Raw genomic sequence first — 23102 nt, forward strand, 5'->3', positions numbered from 1 at the left:
AGCTCAACTCCACTGCACAGAAAAGTACAGGGTCTGGGACAGAGCAGAAACTGTCTCTTGCCACAGAACAGAAGGGGATTACTTTCAGGAACCCTCAAACCCTACTCACCTAGTGGTTTGGCTTCACATTGCAGGGGCCCCGGTTCCTTGGGTTGCATAGAGGTCACGTGCCCACCCTTTGGCTGCCCTTGGCATGCAACGTATAGAGCATCGGGCTCATCAGTGGGGGGATCGCCAGGCTCTGGGGGTGAGAATCTGCAGAGGGTACAGGGGAGCAGGCATCGTGGCTCTCATCAGCTACCAACTCCTAGAGCGTGCACTGGGGATAGGCATGAATGCTACGGATTGTACTGCCCACCTTAGGGCTCCCCTCTCAAAGTCACCTTGCTTTAACATGGCCCCTGACAATCTCAGCACTTTCAATCCCACAGCCCAATCTCTTCCAGTCCACACTACTTACCTGCAACACACAGCAGGATGCTGCTCAGCAACAGAACTGATAGGCTGTCCTCCCTGGGCTTTGTGACAGCGATAACAGAGTGAGTAGTTCTCAAACCACTCAGAGTTGGGATTCAGCTCTGCTGAGCCTGCCCCACAGGCCCGGCATACCCGGCATGCCTAGAAGGGAGAAGGCAGAACAAGCATTGGTCAGACAGCAGAGACTGGGGGGCAACATGGGACTTGTCACAACAGAGAAACTCCAGATGTTGTAGGAGACAGAATTAGAAGAGTAAGGCAGAATCAAGGACCCTCACCTTGCATTTCCAAGAGTGAGCAGGCAGTTCCTCCATAGGTGGTTTTAGGCAGAAGGTATGGTATCCTTTGTCACATGTCTCACAGACCAACATCTTAGAGTCATTCCCAGGTTTCCTGCAGAGACAGGGTACATACCAGGGTCGTCCCTGCCCTTGTTTTTAACCCTAAACTGTGCTTTGTCCAAGGCTTCCCTTCTGCCCTCCCATTCTTACCTGCAGGCTTGGCACACTTTGCATTCAGGGCACTGCCAACCAGCACGCTTGCGGGCAGTCAAAGCAGTGTCCAGGCAAGCCCCGTGATAGTGATGCCCACAGCTGGTACAGAAGAACAGATCACACAATTCCCCCGGCCCCTCACAAACTGCACAACGAGCCTCCTCTGCAGTCAGAAGAGACAGAGAACACAGGTCAGCTATAGGTTCCTTGCAGGACTCAGCACAGTGCCGTCTTCATAACAGGCATTCCATGGATCAAAATGAGCAAATAAATAATTATTAAGTGTCTGCCTAATATATGCTAGGCATTGTTCTAGGCACTGCAGACACCATGCTAAATAAGACAGGCAAAGCCCCTGCACTCTCAAAGTTCCCACCTATTTTAGTGAGGCCAACGGACAGTATAAAATTACAGACTTCAATGAGTTCTCTGCAGAGTACAAAACCCCAGGCACACTTGGCCCCTCATCTGCCCAATGTCCAAAGGGCAAGACTTCTCACCCAGATGTGCGGCACCCTCACTGTGCTCCGGGCATAGCAGCTGCAGTGTTTTCATGGATAAGAAGGAACCGCTGGCAGTCGCACAGGGGAAGTGGTAAAGCCGTGGACATCCAGGTGAGCGGCAGGGGATGGAGGCACCAAGCCTGGTGCAGTGGGAGCAGTGCTGCCAGGGTGGAGACAAAGGCTCAGTGCCAGCCAGCTTAACCCAGATCAACAGGTCAGGCACTAGCTCTGCTCCAGTATGCCCACTATCCTTCTCATTCTACTCTGACTCTCAGAATCACACCAGCCCTGCCCACCCTGCCCTTTGCCTACGTAATCCCCTGACCCCAGCCCCACCTGTGAGATCCCTGAGAAGATGGCCTTGTCCACACCACATAGTTCTGGGCCCTCCTGCCCCCATACGCCGGCTGACCATGCAGCACACCAATGGTGAGCCCAGCAGGACCCTGTATAGGTGGAAAAAGGCAAACAGAAAGGAAAGAATTAATAAAAAGGTGATCGCTGGCTCTGGACCTACACCCTACCCTCTTTCCTGCCCAGGTCAGTTACCCCACCTCCTCTCACTTACCTCCAGGTTCTCCTAGGTGGGCAGGTGTCAGGCCCTCAGGGAAACCAATCTGTGATAGGTCCTCACTGGGCAGTGCTGCCTCACTGGGCCCTGGGTTTCCCCCAGGGGACACCACTGGACACCGGGGCCAGTCAAATGGCAACTCAAAGCGCCGTAGCTCCCGCTGCCCATGCAGACTGGGCTCCCCGCAGTTACAGAGAGCACAACGCCGCACTGGACCCCCACTGTGGACACACAAGCATCAGCACCATGCCGGACCCCTGCCCACAGGCACCCCTGACAACCCCACTATTTAACACTCCTGTGCTTCCCAAACACTCATTTTCCTAAATATTACTCTTTCAAAGTCCCAGACTCTCAGATCAAATACTCATGTTCCCTTGTATCTTCATTTCCCCAAACTAGTTACCTGCAGTCCTGGGGAGGCTCCTGAAGCCTGGGACCCCCAGAACTAGGCACAGAGACCTCCACCACATGTGGGTTGGGAAGGTCTGCCTCAGTGGCGCCTGACTCCTCAGAGGCTGCAAGTCCATCAGCTGAATGAACAAACAGAGAAGTGTTGATCAGCCATCATCCACTATTTAATACTAGTCCACTCATCAGACCCATGAGATTATCTAAAACCCCTGGTGGATCACAGTGATGGCATTTTGACTTTTGTCCCAAAGAACAAAGTCCTTCAATTGCCTATTAGACAGACATAGCTCCTGTCCTTGTGCCATGACAAAAAATCTAAGGTTGCCTGAGATGAGCAGAAAGCTGCCAGCAAACCCAGAATTTGCCCTACTCACCTGCCGGTTCTGAATCTTTATCCTCACCAGGCGGCTTCTGGCTGTCCATCCCTCTCTCCGACTGGGCAGGGCCCTCTCGGGGAGACCTGTCAGAGCCAAATAACTTATCTATATGCCTACTAAGTCTCTCCACTAAACACTTTTCCCAGAATCCTAGGAAAAAAGCAGTTAATGACATCTAGACCCTACAGAAATCAGAACAAAGCCATACCTACAAATTCCTGTACTAATAACCAAAAAAAGTCCTTCTCCCTAACCTTATCCTACTGCCTACTTTTTCCCCGGATAAACACAGATCCTTTTCTCCAACTCTGGGTTTTCAGAGGATTCCCCTCCCCTCTCCTACTTCCTTACTCCTATCTTAAGAATTCCCAGGGCAACACCATCCAACTAGAAAAACATCCAGTCTACATCTACAACCGTCCTTTGCTTCACGTCTGAGTTCTGGGCTTCTGATGGGCCCTATCCCTGTCCTTTTGCCTCAGGTCACAGGTCAGCTACCATCCTAGAGGTCTGTAAGTGCCAACCCATGGGTAATTATAACCCAAGAAGTCTGAGTACAGCTGAAATTCCTCCCCCAGAGACAGAGTCTGGGGTCTTGCAGGATGTAGACCACATTACTGAAACTAAAGCCCAGATATGGATGGATCTCCCCAACCTCCACTGTTTCCAACCATGACATCCCAATCACAACATAAGAAACTCCCCAATTTCTACCCATTGCCGATCCAAATCCAGCTCAGGTCCAACTCCCTGGCCACTGCAGTGACTGAACTCAGGATCTCACCCAGCCTGAAGTCCTCAGGTTGTTGCCCTTAGCAATGCCAACTGCCCTTCCTCCTCAGATATCCCCGGTAGTTAACAAAAGTGGGCCTTAAGAGTTACTGAGCATGTGTAGTCAGGCCTGAAGCTAGGCATGCTGGTAGTTGTAGTCTCAGGAAGCACACTGCCACTTGGAGGAGTTCTAAACAGGGCAGGACACAGCCCAGCAGAATAGCTTCCTTCCTCTTCCGTCAAACAGGGTTTCCACATGCACTATGGGGGTGGGGGGTAACGGTCTCCTCTTCTAAAATATGCCTGCCTATACCAGAGCCAAATGTAACACACTAAAGTAATAACTAAGATGGTCGAGACTCACACCTTTGGGCATATTTTCCTACACCTCAGAGGCAACTAAGCACAGTCCAAAAAAAGAGAGAAGTAAGGAATAAGAAAAATTACAGAGGTGAGGAAGAGAAAAGGGATCCTACGGAAGGGAAAGGAATAGGTGCCAGCAGCCCTTAATGGGAAAGATAGGGATTTAAGCAGAGAAAGAGAAGTATAGTGTTCCCGGAGAAGGGGAGGGGTGGGGGAAATCCCTAAAACAGAACTCTAAATAATATTTGAGAAGTTTATCTCTCACCTTTTCCATCCTTTTGTTTAACTGAAGGGACCACACACAAACCTAAGCAAGGCCAAGCCCCTCTTCTCAAACCAACTACCAAATAACCTTGCCAGCCACTTGGTGTTGAGTGACTGGGGCAGATGAGCCAGGGGGAACCCTCAAAGGTGCCCAGGATCAATACATCAATTACTTAAGAACCACAATATTAGTCCTCCTTCCCTGAACTCACACACCATTTTCAGAGATTGGTAATGAGCCTCTTGTGACATGCCACGGGAAAGAAAATTTTATTTTCCTCCCTCCCGCACACACACTATCATAATTCTACTAGATTAGAAAAGTAAAGTATCACTTGACACCTGTTACCTCCATTCCCAGATCATCTCTTTCCAAAACCTACCATTCAACCACACCTGAAAGAAGAGCAGGGTGGTCGTCTGGCCGGCTCACAGAAAAGCTGCTCTGGAACTTCAAGGGGCCCTTAGAAGCCACCTGTGGGAAGCAGGAGCTGGAGGTCAGGGCAGGAGCCAGGCCCCTCTTCCTATGCAGTCATTCAAGGCTTGCCCACACCCAGAAGGCTTCAAAGTTTTCTAAATATGTGCATCTTACTGTATGCCCCCAAAGATCCTCCACCTGCTCTGCTCTCAAAGTTGCGGCCAAAGGAGTCACAAACAGCAAGAAATAAAAAGCAACAGTGATAATACAGTGGGTGGGAGGAGGACTGCCTCACACAAGGCCAGAGGGACAAATTCCTCTGTCCTCCCCCAAGCACAGCCCTCTCAAACCGGTAAGCTCAAAGAAGTACAGAAACCACCTTTATCCAGTCTTAGGAGACAGTACCAACATCCTCCAAAGCTGGAGCCAAGGAAGATGAGAAATCCGTAAGTGAAGAGAATGTCCTCCAAGTTGTATACAAGAAAGAATCTAGGGGCACCTCCAAGAAGCCTGAGCCCCATTTCCTTACCCCTGCAATATAGCACTGAGTCCCAGTTGTCAGGCCCCTGAATAGATCTAAACAAATAAAGACCACAGGTTTCCTCTCCTATTGCTCACAGCCAGAAACCACACATACACATATACACCAAGGGTTTTTTCAACCTTGTTCTAAACTGGGCTAATGCCTAGCCAGGCTTTCTTTGGGGAACTAGAGATCCCCAAGAAAGACAATCTAGGGAGTAAAACTGTGCTGGCTCCCCTCAGTCCTAGGCCTGAGAAGCCCAAAACAGCAAGGAAGAAGGCAGGATAGCACGCTCTCCACCATGCCTCTACCCCTGACCAACAAATCTGACTCCATTTTCCCAGCCAAAGGGGAAATGGAGGCTTGGAGAGGTTAAAGGCTGAAGAAGGCTCTTGAGTGAACAGCTCTTCTGTAGGACTCAGGACTTCCTGGTTCCGAACCTGAGACTCAAACCACACCTCTCCCCAACCCCATTTTGGGCTGACCCTTCAGGAAGAATCCAAATGACAACACACTGGCCCTGTAGACCCTCTGGACTGTCCCTGGGTCATCCTGAGGTAAGCCACAACTAACAATGAGAAACTCCTCCTAAGGAAGTTCTTTGGGGACAGACAACAGGAGGGGCCCTTCATAGGAGGCAGGGGAAGAGAGCATGGGTGACAGCTAGCCACACTCTACCACCCCTGTGCCACCTCACACCTTGGGGTCACTAACCAGAAACCTTTCAAGGGCAAAACCCCTATTTTCTCCTTTCTAAGACCAGGCTCAAAGATATCTAGCCCATGTACGTATGTTGTAGGGGGTGGAGTGAGGGAGCAAAACACACCAGCCAAATCCCTGCTGGGCAGCATGACAGCTGTGAGAGGGGCTGTCCCGGCCCAGGGCCCAGAGGCATGAGGCTCATACTGCACCCTTCATACACTCACATGCACACCCCTTCTCCCCAACGCCTCCAGCCGGGGCTGGAAACACTAGCTTCTGCAGAAACAGCTCCAATCAGGTCATTTCTCCTCCAAAGCGGTCCAAGCTACCCTACCCTATTCTGTAAGGTTGGGACAGGATAAGAGGGCCAGTTAACACTCCCTGATCAAAAAGGGTTGGAGAGGTCAGGAGGGGCCTACAGGATTGGCCAAGGACTTTTGGGCAACCCACTCACCACACCAGGCCTAGAAAAAGCGGGAGACAAAAGCCATTTTTTGCAGCCCACATTTGCAGGGAGTAAATCTCAACTGCCTCCTCTATAATCCCCTAGAGATTATGTCCATCCCGAGAGGAGGGCAGGCAAAGCAGACTAAGACAGCACTAGGCCTCGCTGCGGTCACTTTGCCAGGCAGAGATAGTTTAAAGTTGAACGGCAAGGCTACAGCTGCCCCCAGCTCCACCTCCTTCTTTCCCCAGCTACCCTCTTAATCACATTAGTCAGTTTCCACACACTCTGCCCTGTCCACAGTGAAATAAGGCCTGGTGAAGAAGCAAGGGTTCCTTGAGTCTCCCTGAGACTGCTCTGGGTGTTCCGATGGATAAGAACAACCTTAAAGTTCAAACTGGCAATAAGTTCAACCTGGCAGTGGCACCCTAACCACCCTACCAAGTTGTTCTGTTCCCAAGGCCCACAAGGAACCCTGACGGAGAAGCAGCCGACGGGGATTGGTGCTGGCATCAGGGCCTGGGTCCTACTTTAGTAGAGCTCCCCCCCAACACAAAAATAAACAGGCAGAGAGGCGATCTGGCCAGGTTCCCAAACTCCTGTGGCTCCCTGAACCCCCAGTCTTTAAAGAGGCACACCCCAAGACACCAGGCCTCAGTTCTGCCCGGGCCACTGGCTCATGTTCCCTTGACAGACCCTGCCAAAAGAACCCTCCTCAGTCCTGGCACCCCTGTCTCCAACCTACAGGCTAGCTGCGGCCAAGATAGTCCATCTGGCTATGCCCCCAGTCCAGCCCTTTCTGGGCCTTGGCCGGGCGGACTTCACTCACCTCTTCACAGGGCGATCCAGAAATCCTCATCCGAAAACATGGCCAGAGCCCGGGCCGCTCCCCGACCTCCAACCGCCAGAGCGATCACAGCCGCCCCCCGCACGGGGGGGCTTAGGGGGGCCAAGAACGGTAAATCCAGGTCGGAGTGGCCACCCTCCCTTCCAAAAACAGCAATAAGCCAAAGAGGGGTTCTATGCTTCAGTTTCCAGCAGTTTAGGTTTCCATGGACAGCCCGAGGGCGGCGAATCCGAAGCCGACACAAAGAGAGCACCGGTGGCTTTGATCTTGGGCGAGCAGGCTCCGCATCCGCGTCGTCGGGCGGCCTCTCAGTCCTAGGGCTGGGCCGCCCGCGCCGGGCTCGGGCGGAACGTCGAGGCTCTCCAGATGGAACGTCGAGGCGCCTCCCCAGTAGCCCGGAAGGAATGCCGCGCCGCCCCGCGCCGGGCCCGGATGGAACGTGAGACCCTCGCAGGAGCACCGAGCTCCTCTCCCCGCCCGGGCCGGCGCCCCGGGGCCGCGCGAGCTACGGCGACGCGGAGACGGCGGGGCCGCAGGGCTGAACCTGACACACACCCAGCGCCGGGCTCCTCGACCCCAAGCGCTCGCCCTCGGCGGCTTCGAGCACCCCACCTTCTGCTCTCCCCGGGGAAGGGAGGAAGGTAGGTGGGCGAGGAAGAGGAAGGGGCGGGCGGTGCGAGCCCTCTGCCCGCTCCCTCCGGCCGCTCCAGGCCCTGCGCTCGCCTCCCTTCCCCTCTGGCCTCCGGAGCTGCCCCGCCCCCGGCTTGGCCGGCTCTGATCAGCGGCACCCCCTCGACCCCCGACTGGCTGTGATCGCGGGGGGCCTAGAGGTGCATGGCCCAACCCCAGCTCCCGGCGCCGGGGGGTCAGGAAACTGAGCGGAAAGTGGGGAACGAGGCAGCCATTTGCAACCGGAGAGGAAAGTAGTGCAGCGCGGCGCCGCTCCGCCTCCCCCCCCTCCGCCTCCTGTTCGGCCGGTAGGGTGGTTCCTGCGAAGGGGCTATTTCCTGGCCCGAGATCTCGGCAACGATCGTGGAGATTCAGGAAGCCTCGGGTGCGAGACCCGGCGAGGACCTTTTGCCTGGGGAACCCCACTCAAGAAGGGGAGAAAGAAGAAGGCTGGCCCTATTTTGTGTTGGAGCGGAGCGGCGGAAGGATACGGCCCTCTTGGAGGAAAGGCTGTGACTCTGCAGTTCTACGCACACGCTGGGGGATCCCTCCGCCACGCTTTAACCCCGACGGCGCCGGGCCGGGCGTTGGGCAGACACGTGGGAATGAAGCCCCCCTCCTGTTCGCCCCGGCCCTGTAACTGCCTCCTTCAGCGCCCAGTTCGGGCAACTAGGACTCGGGCCACTTTATAATTCTGTTCCCTTGGAATTATAGGTCCTTGAACTACAACTGTCCCCTTGACTTGACCAGGGACAATTTTTCCCGGGAGGGGGATGGAAGAAGAGCCAGGAGATTGGCCGCTGCTCTGCATCCTGGGAACTGGAGTCCGCAAATGGAGAAAGTGAGGCACGGCGTCTGGCGCTGCAAAGGGTGGGTTCTTGCCACGTTCGGGGCCCAAAGAAAAGCGGAACGAGTCGTTGCTTCGGACTTTCAAACCCCCTTATAGGGGAAAAGGACAGCCAATAACTGCCCCCACAAATCAACACACACACATTCCCTTTCAAAACATAAATGTAGTTTTCCTTCCATTCTCGGGTGCCCCCACCCCCAATTTTTCTCTTCAGATCTTCAGGGCCTGTGTCCCCTTTTTTAGTAAACAGGGCTGTACCTTGGAGCCTGGCTGCTACCTGGCTGGGGTATTGTTAATCTAGACAGGATCCCAGACACTGCTTGCAAACAACGCCCCCCCCCCCCCCCCCCGCGCCAAAGACTGGATGAGAAATGGAATGCCTTTTCTGTCTTAGCTCTGCTCAAGGGATGGTCAGGAGGAGACAAATTAACTATGTTCTAGCTACTTTATATTCTCTTAGTTATTCTTCACCCTCTTTATTCATTATGTGGGATTATGTCTGTTTCACGGATAATGAGACTGAGGCTAAAATGGGTAAAATTGTCCAACCAACCACATCTAGTGAGAAGTAGTCATGATTCAACCAATGGCCATGTTTTGTTTTGTTTTCCCTAGGATATGGAAGATGTGGAGAAAGAGGCAGGCAAATCAGGTGCGGGGCCAGTTTTGTGGGAAAGGGTTTGCAGTGCTATCCAAAGGAATTTTCCGCAATGATGGCAATGCACTATAGCTACACTATCTAATATGCACTGTAGCTGCACTAATATAACTCGGCCACATGTAGCTACTTGAGCACTTTGAAATGTAGGTGATGCAACTGAGGAACTTTTTATTTTATTTTATTTTAATACTGAATTAAATAGCCATGTGTGACTAGTGGCTTCCATATTGGACAGTGCAGGAGACCTAAATCCCTACTGGCCAGTTATTGGAGGGAGCAGGACTAGACGTGTCTTCTGCCCACACACTGACATCATGTGCCCTGCACTGACCATTCAGGTCTATTTCAGCAAAAAATTCCAACAGTGACCCCACACCTGTCCCAGCTACAGTGGACTTAATAAATCAAGAGACAGAAGTTGGAAAATGGAAGGCCTCTCCCTACTATCTGTACCCAAAGGCAGGGAGGCAGATCTCTCACCAGAAAGGACTCCAAGAACACAATAGCTACCATTTCTTAAGTATTGATTATATATGAGAAACTGTGCTAAGCATTCCACATATTACCTCAGTTTCTCACTTCTGTTCTATGTAGAAGGTTTAACTACATAAATGAGAATCTGAGGCTCAAAGAGGTTAAGTGACTGCACAAGATTTCACAAGTAAGTGGAAGAGTAACTATTCCAACTCAGCCATTCGCCACTATTCGTTACTGTTATCAGGCCTTAAGATTGCTTGATACACTTCTAGAAAATCTCAGGCATTTGTACCAAACCTCATGGAAATGGCAGCAGGAAGGTAGGTACCTATAATGATTATTCTGGGTGAGATGTGCAAAAAAACCTAAATTAATGTGAGGAGAAAGGGTGATAACAACCCTAAAGGGACTCCTAAGCCACTAAGATTGCTCTTTGCAGTATGCGTCCTCCAGCAGCCCTTATTTCTTTTTAGATTTTTGGATCAGAGATGCAAAAGCAGTTGGCAGGACTTCTGAAAACCAGCATGCCAAACCATCATCCCCAACTATAAGCCCAACTAGCCTGAAGCCAGGTACTAGCAAGATCACAGCTAAAAATCACACCTAGTTTGTCCATCCTCCCCAACTGAGAATACTTTAGTCCACCCAGTAGGCATGATAAATCTATGCCCTCCCTGTGAAGAATACCATTTAGGTAACTCCTAGCAGCAGGTATTGACCAGTTGGGACCTAGGACAAGTGGGAAGTGGAGGATGGGCACAGAAACTAGAGTATATAGGATCAAACTTCCCTAGCTGGAATCCATCCTCCTACTGAGGTGGTGGGTCAATAAGGGCAGAAGCTATAGCCTTGACACTTAAAAAAGGGAGCACAACTCCAAAGGTGTGAAAGGTATCAAAAGGTCACCAAAGGTATGAAAATAAAATCTATTTTAATGAAAGACACTATGGACACAGGCAGATTAATATACACCAGAGGCATTATTTCTTACTTAACTCTCTAAGAAAGACAAAATCTTCACAATAGTTTAGTCATAATCCTTGTCAATTCTTACATCATGGAATGAAGGGCTTACTTCCTCTTCCCCAAATCCTACCCTCTCTGAGTTCCAGCAAATGCCAAGGCCTTGGAGAAGAGCTAGGTCAGCATGTGGCAGCTGGCCACTAGAGGGTAGTGTTTCTGTAGTTAGGGTGCTCTTGATTGACAACAAACTTGGATGGGAGTGGCAGCCAACTGGTACCAGTATAGGGAGAACCCAGTAGAAATAAAAGCTGGGAAAGGCAAGTAGTAAGTTGTAGGATAATGGTCCTGAATGAGTGAGTAAGTAATTGGAATGAAATAGGAAGAAAGAAACTAGCCCTGATTCCCCATCAAAGACCATAGTCATCAATCCTCCTGAAAGGAGATATTGGCCCTGAGCTCTTCCCATATACAGAAAAGTAAAAGACGAAAAGATTTCTCGGTTTTATTTGCATATATACATTGTCACCCCAGGGAGCCAGGTCCACTTGTGGAGTCCCCAGCTCCCTTCACCCAGACAATATCCAAAACCTACATAGGAGACTGAGTCCTGAATAAATACCCAGGACTCATATCGCAACCCTGCAGGTTATGAGAATTCATTTAGCAAAAACAGAGGCCAGTGCCCATGAGACATCCTTGCCCCTTTGTAAACATTGACAACCAGGCCACTAGAACCTGGGGAAATTGTGCAAACATGAGGGTACCATACTGTGTGCCCAGAGGACCAGGGAAACAGCTGGCAACCACCCGTGAAGTCCTGAGAACCTGCCCCCATTGGAGTCTGGCAAGTGCCAGGGGAAGAATCAAGGCAGCTACTCCATGCCTGAGGGCTCACATGAGATTGCAGCGACGTTCTTTCCCATAGGAATTCTCCACACGGGCAATCTCCTGGATGACTTTGGTGAAGATGCCTTGAGTCAGCTGCTCGGTATAGAGATTCAGGGCAAAAAAGTCAGTTGGTTCACTGCCAGTAATACCATCCAACTCTGAGGTGAATACCACATTCCTCCACCATCCCGATCATCAACCAATTACATAAGAAAAATACTGCCACCCCCACCATCTTCCTAATCTTCAGGCCCAGCACCTGATTTTCTCGAGCAGATGACTCCATGAATGTTGCACCCCACGACTCTGCCAGCTTCTTCCCTTCAATTGTCTGGACTTCCCTAGAAGCAAATTTGGGACATGAGATGGAGGAGAGTAATGCTCCCATGTTCTCTGCAAAATCTTTATAGAATCTAGATTTCTTCTAACCCATCCCACCTCCAAGGTTTAGATTGAGGGTTGGGGAAGGAGAAAATATAAGTAAAACAAAGAAGGCTGGAACTGAGGCTTGACATATGAAATTATAGCTTTTGCAACAGAATGATTATCTTGTTTTAACCTTCAAGTTAGAAACAAAAAGAGGTGAAATGACTTGTTCATGTCAGTGGCAGAGCCAGGACTAGAGCATGACTGATTCCTAGTCCAGCTCACTTTCTTTTGCCTTGAGCTACAGAGATTTCCATACCTCTCTGGGGAGAGATCTGCCTTGTTTCCCACTAGCACCACGGGCAGCCTGCGAGGAAACAGCAGTTACTACAGGGTCCCCTCCAACTGCCCATGCACCCCAACATTCTTCACATCAGGGCTGGACAATTCCCCATCAAGCCAGACAGGATCTATATCCTGGCCTCCTCCCTAACTAAAGCCAATATTCCTTTCTGCTATCTCCCATACTGTACTGTCTACACTATGTCTCTATCCACTAGGCCCACTTACCGGGTTTTCCCATGGCCTTCATGTAGCTTTTGGTACAGACTCTCAATGACTTGGAAGCTTTAAAAACAAGAAATGGAGCTATAACCTTATTCTGGGACAGCCCTCGGATCCTTGCAAGCCCCCCACTTACAACCTTGGTCACTTACCTATGCAGAGAGGTGACAGAATACACAAGCACATAGCCATGGACCCCAATGATGAATGAATAGGGAAGAATGCTGTACTCATCCTGACAAGAAACAGAAACATCAATACCTAGATCCATAACACTCAGATGACAAAGGTTGGTGGGCTGCATCCTGGGTACCCTCCCTGGGCACTCTATTCTAGTCACTATTCAACAAGTATTTATAGAGTAGTTCCAATGAGTGCTACACACTACTAGATGCTAAAATGCTTTTATTTTAATTCTACTTTACAGATGAGCGACAGAGGATACCAGACTTCATCTCCCAGGATTGAACTGTCATGTTTAGATACCCTACCCCAAACTAGTACCTGCCCTGCTGTGTCCACCAGGTGTAGGTGAAACTCATCTTTTCCAAGAGTCACTATCTTGCTGTAAGCTGAAAAGAAAAGAAAACTTGACTGTGAGTTCCTTGTAAGGCTAGTGACATGTATCTCAATACATTCTTAACCCTGGGGGAGACATAAATGGACCACGTCCAAGGAGCTCTACAGGAAACTGGAGAGACAATGTTAAGGTTCTTATTATCTACATCTACAACATCCTGGACTCAGTATCTTGCATAATCCATACTCTAGCTCCACTCATAAAACAGGATTGCTAGAGAAGAGATTAGATTTAATGTCTAATTAAAGCATTCCTTGGCACCAGGAAAATCCGACATTATGGAGGTGTGTGGGGGACCCAAGACCTCCCTGACCCATCCCTAGGGAGAAGTCCACTCACTGTTTTCCACTGTAGGATCATAGCCTTCCAAGAACTCGCCCTCCACAAACTGATGTGCCAAAGATGTCTTTCCTGTGGGAAGCAGTGGTAGTTGTATCCAAATCAGCTATCCATATTCACATTCTGTCCTTTTGGGTTATGACCCAGGATTAAAGGGGAGCCCAAATTAGCACCCTAGCTTGTGAGTGCCCCATGCAATACTTTCCCATAGCCTATCCTCATCCTCTTTTCGCCCTCGGTCTCCTTACCTTGGCCATCGAATGCATTCAGTAGCCCCGGAGGTAGCCTTTCCCCCGCCTTTCTCCACCCGGCCCCTGGAAAGATTTGAGGTTCCCTAGGATTAAGTCTGCTCCGCACCCGGACACCTGCAACTTGCCCAACACAGACCGCGCCCTGTCATCAAACGTTGACACCACCCCTACCGCCCAGAGTAACACTGGAAACCACTCTGGTGTTCCTAGAGCCAAGAACACATTAACCCTTACATATTCCGCTTCCTGCAGCCCTCCACACACTATCACCACACCAGGTTTTCCTCCAGCATCCTTTCAATCCTCGTTCTACATCCTCATTCTAACCATGCCACCACCATTCCTCCCGGGTCGCGTTTCCGCGGCAGCGCGCCTCCTCTGGCCACAAAGCCGCGGTGCGTCCATGCTCTCCCCAGGGCGGAGACTCACCTACAGAGCGGTACCCGAGGATGACCACCTTCCTATAGCGGACTAGCGGCATGGCAGGAGCCGGCCCCAAGGGCTTGCAGAACTGCGGGCTGAGAAAGCCCAAAGAAAAGGAGATCTCAGTGTAGCCAGGTGCAGCAGTCGGCACAGAAGAGCGCTCCCCCCGAGCGGCCAGGGCAAGCTAGAGAGAAACCAAAACAAGCGCCGCGCCCGCAGTTCGCCACGTGATCACAACACAGCCAGACTAAAGCAAGGGAGCGGCGCGCTAGAGGAACTACAGTGCCGCGCCGCTTCGGGCTCCACCCCCCAGGCCGCTCGCCATTGGTCTATTAGAAAGGATTAGGGCGGGGACACCAGCAGGAGGAAAGGGTGGGCCTCACGTGTAGCGGGAGAACCAGGAGCTGCGCGTGCGCAGACTAGAGCCGGTTCATTCATAAAGAAACAGAAAGGAACCCGGGTCCTAGAGGTGTTTGTTTGTGCCTTTGCAACGTAGCAGAAGTGGCTGCAGAAAATCGTTGATAGGAAATACCCATTTGTGGCTGGGGTGGAATTTCTGTTCAAAAGATTCTAGGCCTCCCTTTTCCAAGGTCTCTGGGATCCTTGGTTAGGGAAAAAAAGGGCTAAAGTTCTAATATATTCACTCAGTTTTCCCCAGCCTTCAGCCCCAGATCTTTACTGTCATGTTTCCACAGTCTTCCAGGATCTAACTTCGGAACTGCAATTATTATTCTTGGGAAAATTATTAGAACTTGTGGCCAGGACGTCTGAGATTTCATTGTCAACATAATCATAATCAACATTTATTTATTCAACATATAGTTATTAAGTGTATACTATATGTTCTAGGCATTGCTCTAGTTTTGAGGATAGGGTGATGAACATGAGAAACAAGGTCTCTGAATTCATGAAACTTAAAACCTAGTTAAGAAGAGACAAACGTATAAACAAGGCAATACTAGGTGGTATTAAGAGCTGTAAAAGGCGGCGTGGTAAGAAATGACCATTTTATGCTCTGGCGGGGTGGTTCAGATTAGAGCGTTGTCCCAAAATGCCACAGTTGCGCTGGATCTCAGGTCAGGGTGTTAGGGATAAAGAAGCAAGCCAGTGATTCTCAAATCAGTAGGCGATAATCGGAAAGGGGGCGAGGAAATGACATCCGCAGCTCCTCACACACATCTCTGGGATCAAAAGGAGGCAGATTGTTATCACCAAACACAGAGGAATGGGAAGATGTAGCTAAATAACTTTGCAAATAAATTGGAGGTAGACCTATAACTAATTACTCTTAGTTAATCACACCCTGAATTAAGTAGTTAATCGCGTTAGATTGTGAACCGGATTAACCAGTAATGGGGAAACGGGGGAGAAGGAGAGGGGAGGGGGAGCTAATCGGGTTATGGAGGGGGACTAATTGCATTAGTATAAAACCAGTTTTCTTTGTCTACTTCTCAAGCACATGCTCCTGGCTGGCGGTGCACCCTCCTCTGCAGACTCGTGAATAAACGCCTTGCTTTGTTGCTCAAGTCCTGTGTACCAGTGATTTATTGTGAGCGTTTCTCACAAGGGCACATACAAGAATCAACCAATGAATGTATAAATAAGTGGAACAACAAATCTCTCTCAAGCCCCCTCTCTCTTACTCTCTCCCACCCTCTTTCTCTCCACCCTCCTTCCTCTCTCTCTCTCAAATCAATCAATAAAAGTTTTATTCCTGGCTGGTGTTGCTCAGTGGATTGAGTGCTGGCCTATGAACCAAAAGGTCTCCAGTGGGGGCACATGCCTGGGTTGCGGGCCAGTCCTCAGGTGAGGGTGTTGAGAGGCAACCGGTCAATGTTTCTCTCACACATAGATGTTTCTCTCCCTCTCTTTCCCCGTCCCTCTTTCCTGTCTGAAAATAAATAAATAAATAAATAAATAAATAAATAAATAAATAAATAAATAAATTTCAAAAAGAAATGACCGTTTTAGACTAGTGATACTTCCTCTCAAAGAAAGCCCTGTTTAAACTCATCTGAATGACAATAAGGAGTCTGCTAGCACAAGATTCCCACAGAAGAATCCATCAGTGTCAGTGTTCTGGCATGAAAATGAAAATAAAAATTTTAAATTTCAGGAGAGAGAGAGAGAGATGCCAGTTAGCCTAAAGCAAATGAAGCCTAAGAGGATGGCAGGGACCAGGCCATGTAAACGGAGTTTGGGCTAATTCTAGTATCTAGAAAGCTGTCGATGATGCTTAAGTTAGAGCAAGACATGATCTGAATTGTGTTTCTTAAAATCTCCCTCACTGTGATTAATGGACTGGGGGTTGAGGGGGGCAGGAGCAAGTGGGGAAACAGGGAGATCAGCTAGAGATTCTTACTGTAATCCAAGTGAAAGGTGAAGGTGGCTTGACTAGAGTGGTAGAGATGAATGAAATAAGATTTTGGGAACGTTTTGAGGCTGAGGTCAAGTTGATTTGCTGAAAGATTGATTGGATACAGGAGGTGAGGGAAAGAAAGCAGGTGTATTTCATTGTTATCTCATTTAATATTCACAAAAGCTCTAAGGTTGTTAATTGGTATTATTCATTCATTCATGAACAAATACTTATCAAACAACTTCTATGTCCCAGGCACCCTTCTAGATGTTGGGAAAAGAGCAAAGAACAACACAGACAAGTTATTTGCTCTACATGGAGCAAGTATTCTTTTGGGAGGAGACCAACAATCTAGAAGTAAACAATAAATAAGTTACAACAAAAAAGTTATAACTGCAATGGGAAAAAACAAGATATTAATGGGCTAGAGAGTAACTTGGGAGGTGACACTCCTCTTTTTTTATGTGATATCCTAGAAATCCTGAGGTGACATTTGTACCTGAGACTTAGCTCTTATCTTACAAATGTGGAAACTGAGAGTCATACAGGTAGCGCACAGAAGTTATTTCTTCTGGAAAGTTCTGGTGAAGTAGGTATTTAGGAATTGAATTTTACTGGAAGACAGGCTTTGTAAACCATCTAATATTATAAAATATCCAGATCTGCCCTGGCTGGCATGGCTCAGTGGATTGAGTGCTGCAAACCAAAAGGCCACTGGTTCAATTCCCAGTCAGGGCACATGCCTGGGTTGCACGTCCCTGGTCTGGGGCATGTGAGAGGCAACCAGACGATGTACTTATCAATGTATGTCTCGCACTCTCGCACATCGATGTTTCTCTCCCTCTTTTTCTCCCTCCCTTCCCCTCTCTCTAAAAATAAATAAATAAAATCTTTTAAAAAAAGAATAGGAAAAATCAGTTGAATTAGAGAAAAACATCAATAATTATATGGGTAGAAAGGGACCATGGACAGCCTCATGGAAATAACAAGGTTTGAAAAGCACTGCAATAAGCAATAGAACCTTTGCTGCTTTTTTTGTGGGGTGTTGTGGGGAAGGCAGTGCCATGAGGAGAGCTGGGCTTTGTAAGGATCACACTGGTGGCCTTGTGAAGGAGAATGTACAGAGAGAGGTTGGGGCTAGAGGCAGCAAGCCCTATTAGGAAGCAAATACCATGAGGGGAAAGCTGTGGGCCTGGTCCAGGGTAGTAACAAAAAGGATGGGGAGGACTCATACAAAGGGTATTCCAGGTAGAAGTTATGAAATTGATGATCTGACCAAAGGCGACAAAGTGAAGAAAGATAGCAACTTCATTGATAGAATTAGAGGACATGGGAAGAACAACAGAAGTTTTATAGCGAGGGCATGGGGAAATAATTAATGTATTTTTTTATTTAATCTTTACTGTATTTTTTTCCATTGCCATTTAGTCCCTTTATACCCTCTTCCCCCAATGTACTTTTTTTTGACATGTGTATTTGGGGGCACTTCTTAGATGTTCACATATCAGTGGGCCAATTAAGGATATGTGTTTCTAGGCATGCCACATAAAAATAACCAGGATACACAGATAGGCATCTTCTTGCACATTCTGTATGTCCATTTCTTCCCTTACTCCTACACCTACTCTTGACTTCCGTTAGCATGTAATATGATAAACACCAACCCATTTTAGGAAAATGGGAAGTATTTAGCTCCTCTCAGAGGATCTTGCTCAATCCAGGGACCACAACCAGCAACTTACAAAATAATTGAATTATAACTTATTAGAGCTGGAGGATCTTGGTGATCATCCGGTATAGTTATTCTCAAACTTGAGGATGCAACAGTCAGCTGGAGGATTTATTAATGCAAAGATTGCTGGGCTCTACACCAGCAATCTTTTTGACTTGGTAGGTCTGAGAAAGACTCATGAATCTGCATTTTAAACAGCTTTCCAGGTGATATTGAAGTTGCTGGTCTGGGGACTACACTTTGAGAATCACTGACGTAGCATAACTTCTCTGGACTGTTACAGCCTGGACAAGTTAAGTACTTCACAGCAGCAAAACATAGTAGAGAGAACATGGGCTTTGCAGTTAAATAGACCTGGTTTCAAATCCTGGATTATTCACCATGTGATCTCAGGTAGGCTACATAACTACTCTGAGCCTCAGTTTCTCTCCTATGAAATGGTTAGAATGACAAAGTAGATGTTTGTCTGGCCACCAGCAGAAAGATGGAGTTCCAGGGTGGACAGTGGCAACAGAGACAGCAGTGTCTGCCAGCTTCCAGTGTCAGGGCTGAGGTCTGCAAATTGCAATGTCTAGTGTTTAGTGGCAGTTGCCAGAGTGATTTGACTGTCTTGGTTCTGTAATTTGAGGCATTGTTTCTAACTGCACAGCCTTGGAACCCAAGCCCTCAGCCCCATGTGTGACCCTTTTAAGTCCTTCTGGAATCAAGCACTTATTTTGCACAAATGTTGTGAAAAGCAAATGAAATCATGTATGTGATATCCCTATCACTCTATTAAGAAACAGTTGGTACTCACTAAATTAAAGCCATCATAATAATTACTATTATTAGTTTAAAACTGAATTCCCAGTTTGGCCAGATAGATATACTCAGAGGAAGGCTGATCGTCTGGCTCCCTCCCTGGACATCACTGAGAATGATGGTCCTGAGAAGAGCACTCAGTGTAGCCAACTTGGGAACTGGACTGGCTCATAACACCTCCAAATTCTTGTGTGCTAGGGAAGCCTCACCAGAGCTCATGAGTGCCTGATCCTGGGTCTCACCATGCCAATGTATCCATTGCTTTCTCTTCCATCACCCAGGATGTCTTCTCCGGTGAGGTTCCAGATTGCTACCTAATGGGCATAAATTCAGGATAAAAGGAGAGGACTTGCTCTGTGAGCTATTTTAGCTAGGACATACAGAGGCCTGAAAAACCATTCCTGCTCCACCAGTGACCACACTGGACATCTCCCTCCCCTAGATAATTCTGGGCACACGGTAACAATTCTAATTGACTGAGTTGCCCATTTACCACATTCCATTTGGGATTAAGAGATTTATATTAGTTGATCAATTACTCTTTTTTTTTTTTTTTAATATTTTATTTATTTATTTTTAGAGAGAGGGACAGGGAGGGAGAAAGCAAAGGGCAGAAACATTGGCCTGCAACCCAGGCATGTGCCCTGACTGGGACTCAAATCCGTGACCTTTGGGTTTGCAGGTCAGCACTCAATCCACTGAGCCACACCAGGCAGGGCTAGAGGGATCCTTTTAAAACCCAGAATTGATCAGGCTAGTCTACAATTCCTATTAGTACTTGTCAGGACTTAATAAATATTTCTTGAAAAGGGGGAGTCAAGTCTCTGGACCTGGAAGGAACTGAGTTATACCTTTGTGCATTAATTTTGCCTTGCTTTGTTTAAACCTCAGAGCACCTCCCTTATTTCCAGCCTCTTAGAAGCACCTCATTGTAGCCTCTTGCATCTTTTACAAAGTGACTTCCTCAAGGTCATGCAGCTGGTACATAAGCACCAAATAGAATATATAGCTCTATTGTTTTTAACTGTTGAATTACAGTTAAATGAGGAGCAATCACAGTTTAAAAGTGACAACCACTACAACACTCCCACCAAGTTTCTAGGCTGTGGTATAGAGTCTTTTAAAGATAAGTAAATCCACTTCCTCACCCCATCAAAGAAGCCCCTTCATCTTTAGATGATTCTAATGGTTATTGAAAATCAGACACTTCAAAGAATAATCTATACTAGTCAGTTTATCAAAGGATAGAGAGAAGGAGAGAAAGGAGGCTGTGTGTGTGAGAGAGAGAGACCCACACCCTCCTTCTTGTGGTGGCCCTGAAGTGATTTGGGCCAGCTGCCTCCAAGAAAAGAGGAAGATAGGTGACTTTGGCTTCAGTTTAGTTCAGGAAGATATTCATGATATCTAGACTCAAATATTCTATGAGATACTATAGACTCGCCAGGGACTAGAACAAGGAAGGGATGTGTGTGGAGGAAATGGGATTAATCTCAGCTCACATGTTGGGTGGAATCCCAGCTGCTGCAGCTGCTGAGGGCTTAACCAGCTGTTCCCTGGGCAGCTGCAATGTTCAGCCCAGACCTGGCTCTCAGGGTGGCAGCTCTGTCTCAGCTTAGGGCCATCAGGTCCAAGCTAAGCCAAGGCTCTGCTGAAAGAATCACTGGAAAGCAAGAGAACAGAAAAAAAACAAACAAACAAACAAAAAAAAACCCCATTCTGGGGACTTCTGTTTGGACATCACACAGTTTGAAATCAGACAACTGTATTCTTAGGTTCTGTGGTCCCAAGGAGAGAAGTTGAGAGTGATTTAGGTTTAGGTTTAGGTTTCAGAGAAAAGCAAAGCCAGGGCTGAAGGTATCACCATCAGTTCTGTTCCTATCTTCTCCTGTCCTGCTGCGATATCCCTACACTGCTCCCCACCACCTGCTCCCATAACATGTTCTGTGTGGAGATGGGGGGTTTTCCTACCTGTGATCAGAACTAGCAATATTCATATGCTCAGATGAGGAACAACTTACCGAGGGATAAAATGAACCCAAAAAGCCTGCCCAATTGCCAATTTCTTTTTAAAAATGCAAGCTTGATTTGTTTTTTCCTCCCCACCTGCTTTAAATCCTACAATTGCTTTTCATCATCAGGACAAAATTGAAAATCTTTGAAGTGCATCAGTCTCCCTCTCACTATACTGAACTTGGAGATGCTGCTCAGATTCATCTTACTCTTGCTCCCCAACTTTTCCACTGCTATTCCCTCTGCTTGAACAACTCTTACACATATTCAGGTCTCAGCTTAAATGTCACTTCTCATCTCTTTCATCACACTCAACAACCTTCTAACCACCTATGCCTGTCTTACCAGATATGAACTGTAAGAGCCATGCTTGACTTTACTGTCTTATCCCCATGGCACAGCACAATGTTTGGCACATTGTAAAACCTTACTGAAGATATCCCTATCTTACCCTCTCATGGGAGAGGTTCATTTGTACACATGTATGTATATCGAGTCATATATAGAGACAATAACAGGGAGAGAAGGGTTTGAATGTGCTTACTGGCCACAAAATCCCCCATAGGGAAATACCCTAACTGGCTATAGTCTTCTTCCCATAGACAACTTCCTCAGTCTCCTAGCCAGAAAAGAAAGCTTCCTCCAATATAGCAGGGACCACAAAAGCACAGTCAGGAATAAATATGTCAAGAAGACTCTAGGTCACAAATCCTCATATGTTCAAGCAGAGCTGATTATTTTCACTAAGTAAAGACCCTGTCTTAGCACTGGCCTCTCCTTACTTCAAACATTTCTGGAAGCTTGTATTATTAGTCGGCTAGGACTGCCATAACAAAATACCATAGACTGGGTGGCTTAGACAGCAAACATTTGTTTTCTCACAGTTTTGGAGCCTAGGAAAGTCCAAGGTCAAGGTTCCAGCCAATATGGTTTCTGGTAAGAGCTCTCTTCCTGGCCTGCAGACAGTCACCTTCTCACTATTGCCCTGGCATGGCCTTTCCTTGGTGCATGGGAAGAGAAAGCAAGCTCTTCTTTTAAGGACATTAATCCTACCAGATCAGGATCTCTCTGTTATAACTTTATTTGACCTTAATTACTTCCGTAGAAGCCCCATCACCAAATATAGCTACATAGACATTAGAGCTTCAGTATAATTTGGGGGGGACACATACCTTAGTGTATAACAAAACTGAACTCCTCTCTTCTTTAATCCAAAAACAGCTGAGAGTCTTGTTATACTTTCTGTGTTGGTGTACCAGCCTGCATGTATTCCTGCCAGAAACCTGCACCTATGCATATATTTCCTTAACTGGTGGCTAAGCAACTTTAGTTTGGGAAGCCAGCCATCCAGGCAGGAGGAAGAAAAGCCAATGAAAATGAGAGAAAAGTAACTGTCAGAAAGCTAGGAGTTAAGGGAAAAAAAAAATGAGGAAGAATCAAAAATGGTTTAAGTCCCAAAGGATATGGCCTCATCCATCAAAGCAATCTTATTTCTTGTTATTCCTGTTCCAATTCCACCAGTTATTGGCTGCAGTAACTTGAGCAAGTGACTTAAACCTCTCTTAGTCTCAGTTTCCTCATTTGTAACACAAACTCATAGAGTGATTGTGAAAATTAAAAGAGAATGCATATAAGTGTTAGAGCAGGGCACGTCATGTCATAAATTATCAGGAAACATTAGGTACATGTAGTTACATTTCCCCATCCCCTGCTCTAACCAGCTTGCGTATCTTCATCCCAGATTCCAAGTCATGTTGCTCTGCCTGGAATGCCCTTTCTGGTCTCCTCCACCTACACATGCTTCAATGTCCTATTTCTCCAGAAGGCTTTCTCTGTACTAATATGATACTTAGTGCCTATTCAACTCACCCTGATTAAGTAAAAATGTTGCTGTAGTAGTTAACTGTCTTATAACTTTAGGTCTACTCCTTCAGGGAAAGAAGCTGTTTCCTAAAGTTTTGTGTATTTTTCAGTGCCTTACACAGTGTTACACTGCATAT

The 23102-nt window shown here is 47.7% G+C and overlaps 2 protein-coding genes across 4 annotated transcripts in view; both read right to left on the bottom strand.

Moving 5' to 3' along the window:
- KMT2D (lysine methyltransferase 2D) overlaps positions 1–8300 on the bottom strand; it is a 39140-nt gene extending 30840 nt beyond the window's left edge. Inside the window, exons 1-10 of the mRNA XM_090273104.1 lie at positions 7152–8300; positions 2834–2919; positions 2452–2578; positions 2043–2266; positions 1811–1920; positions 1472–1634; positions 969–1134; positions 756–870; positions 461–618; positions 110–255 (exon numbers count right to left, since the gene is read on the bottom strand). Of these exons, the coding sequence (XP_090129230.1) occupies positions 110–255; positions 461–618; positions 756–870; positions 969–1134; positions 1472–1634; positions 1811–1920; positions 2043–2266; positions 2452–2578; positions 2834–2882 (1258 nt within the window). The 5' untranslated portion in view covers positions 2883–2919; positions 7152–8300. The remainder of the gene's footprint in view (positions 1–109; positions 256–460; positions 619–755; positions 871–968; positions 1135–1471; positions 1635–1810; positions 1921–2042; positions 2267–2451; positions 2579–2833; positions 2920–7151) is intronic.
- A 2975-nt stretch (positions 8301–11275) lies between these two features.
- On the bottom strand, positions 11276–14432 carry RHEBL1 (RHEB like 1). 3 transcript variants are annotated; one of them, XM_090273102.1, is made up of 8 exons: positions 14207–14432; positions 13527–13598; positions 13112–13179; positions 12760–12842; positions 12614–12670; positions 12363–12410; positions 11937–12018; positions 11276–11770 (listed from the first exon to the last, which is right to left on the bottom strand). In XM_090273102.1, the coding sequence occupies exons 1-8, from the start codon at positions 14256–14258 to the stop codon at positions 11681–11683; spliced, it is 552 nt and encodes a 183-aa protein (XP_090129228.1). In that variant the 5' UTR covers positions 14259–14432; the 3' UTR covers positions 11276–11680. The 3 variants fall into 3 exon arrangements, with proteins under 3 accessions (XP_090129228.1, XP_090129229.1, XP_090129226.1); XM_090273103.1 differs by lacking the exon at positions 12363–12410; XM_090273100.1 differs by having other exon boundaries at positions 11703–12018.
- Positions 14433–23102: the final 8670 nt, after the last annotated feature.

This window comes from Furipterus horrens, unplaced genomic scaffold, assembly GCF_987537825.1.
Source record: "Furipterus horrens unplaced genomic scaffold, mFurHor1.1.pri manual_scaffold_4, whole genome shotgun sequence".
Taxonomy (NCBI): domain Eukaryota; kingdom Metazoa; phylum Chordata; class Mammalia; order Chiroptera; family Furipteridae; genus Furipterus; species Furipterus horrens.

What these genes read in the sequence shown, in the direction of transcription:
- RHEBL1 (XM_090273100.1), bottom strand. Translation starts at nt 14,258, where the DNA reads ATGCCGCTAGTCCGCTATAGGAAGGTGGTCATCCTCGGGTACCGCTCT. An exon ending in TCTGTCACCTCTCTGCATAG is followed by an intron (nt 12,671 to 12,759) that starts GTAAGTGACCAA and finishes TTGTTTTTAAAG; the next exon opens with CTTCCAAGTCATTGAGAGTC. An exon ending in GAAGGCCATGGGAAAACCCG is followed by an intron (nt 12,411 to 12,613) that starts GTAAGTGGGCCT and finishes GTTTCCTCGCAG; the next exon opens with GCTGCCCGTGGTGCTAGTGG.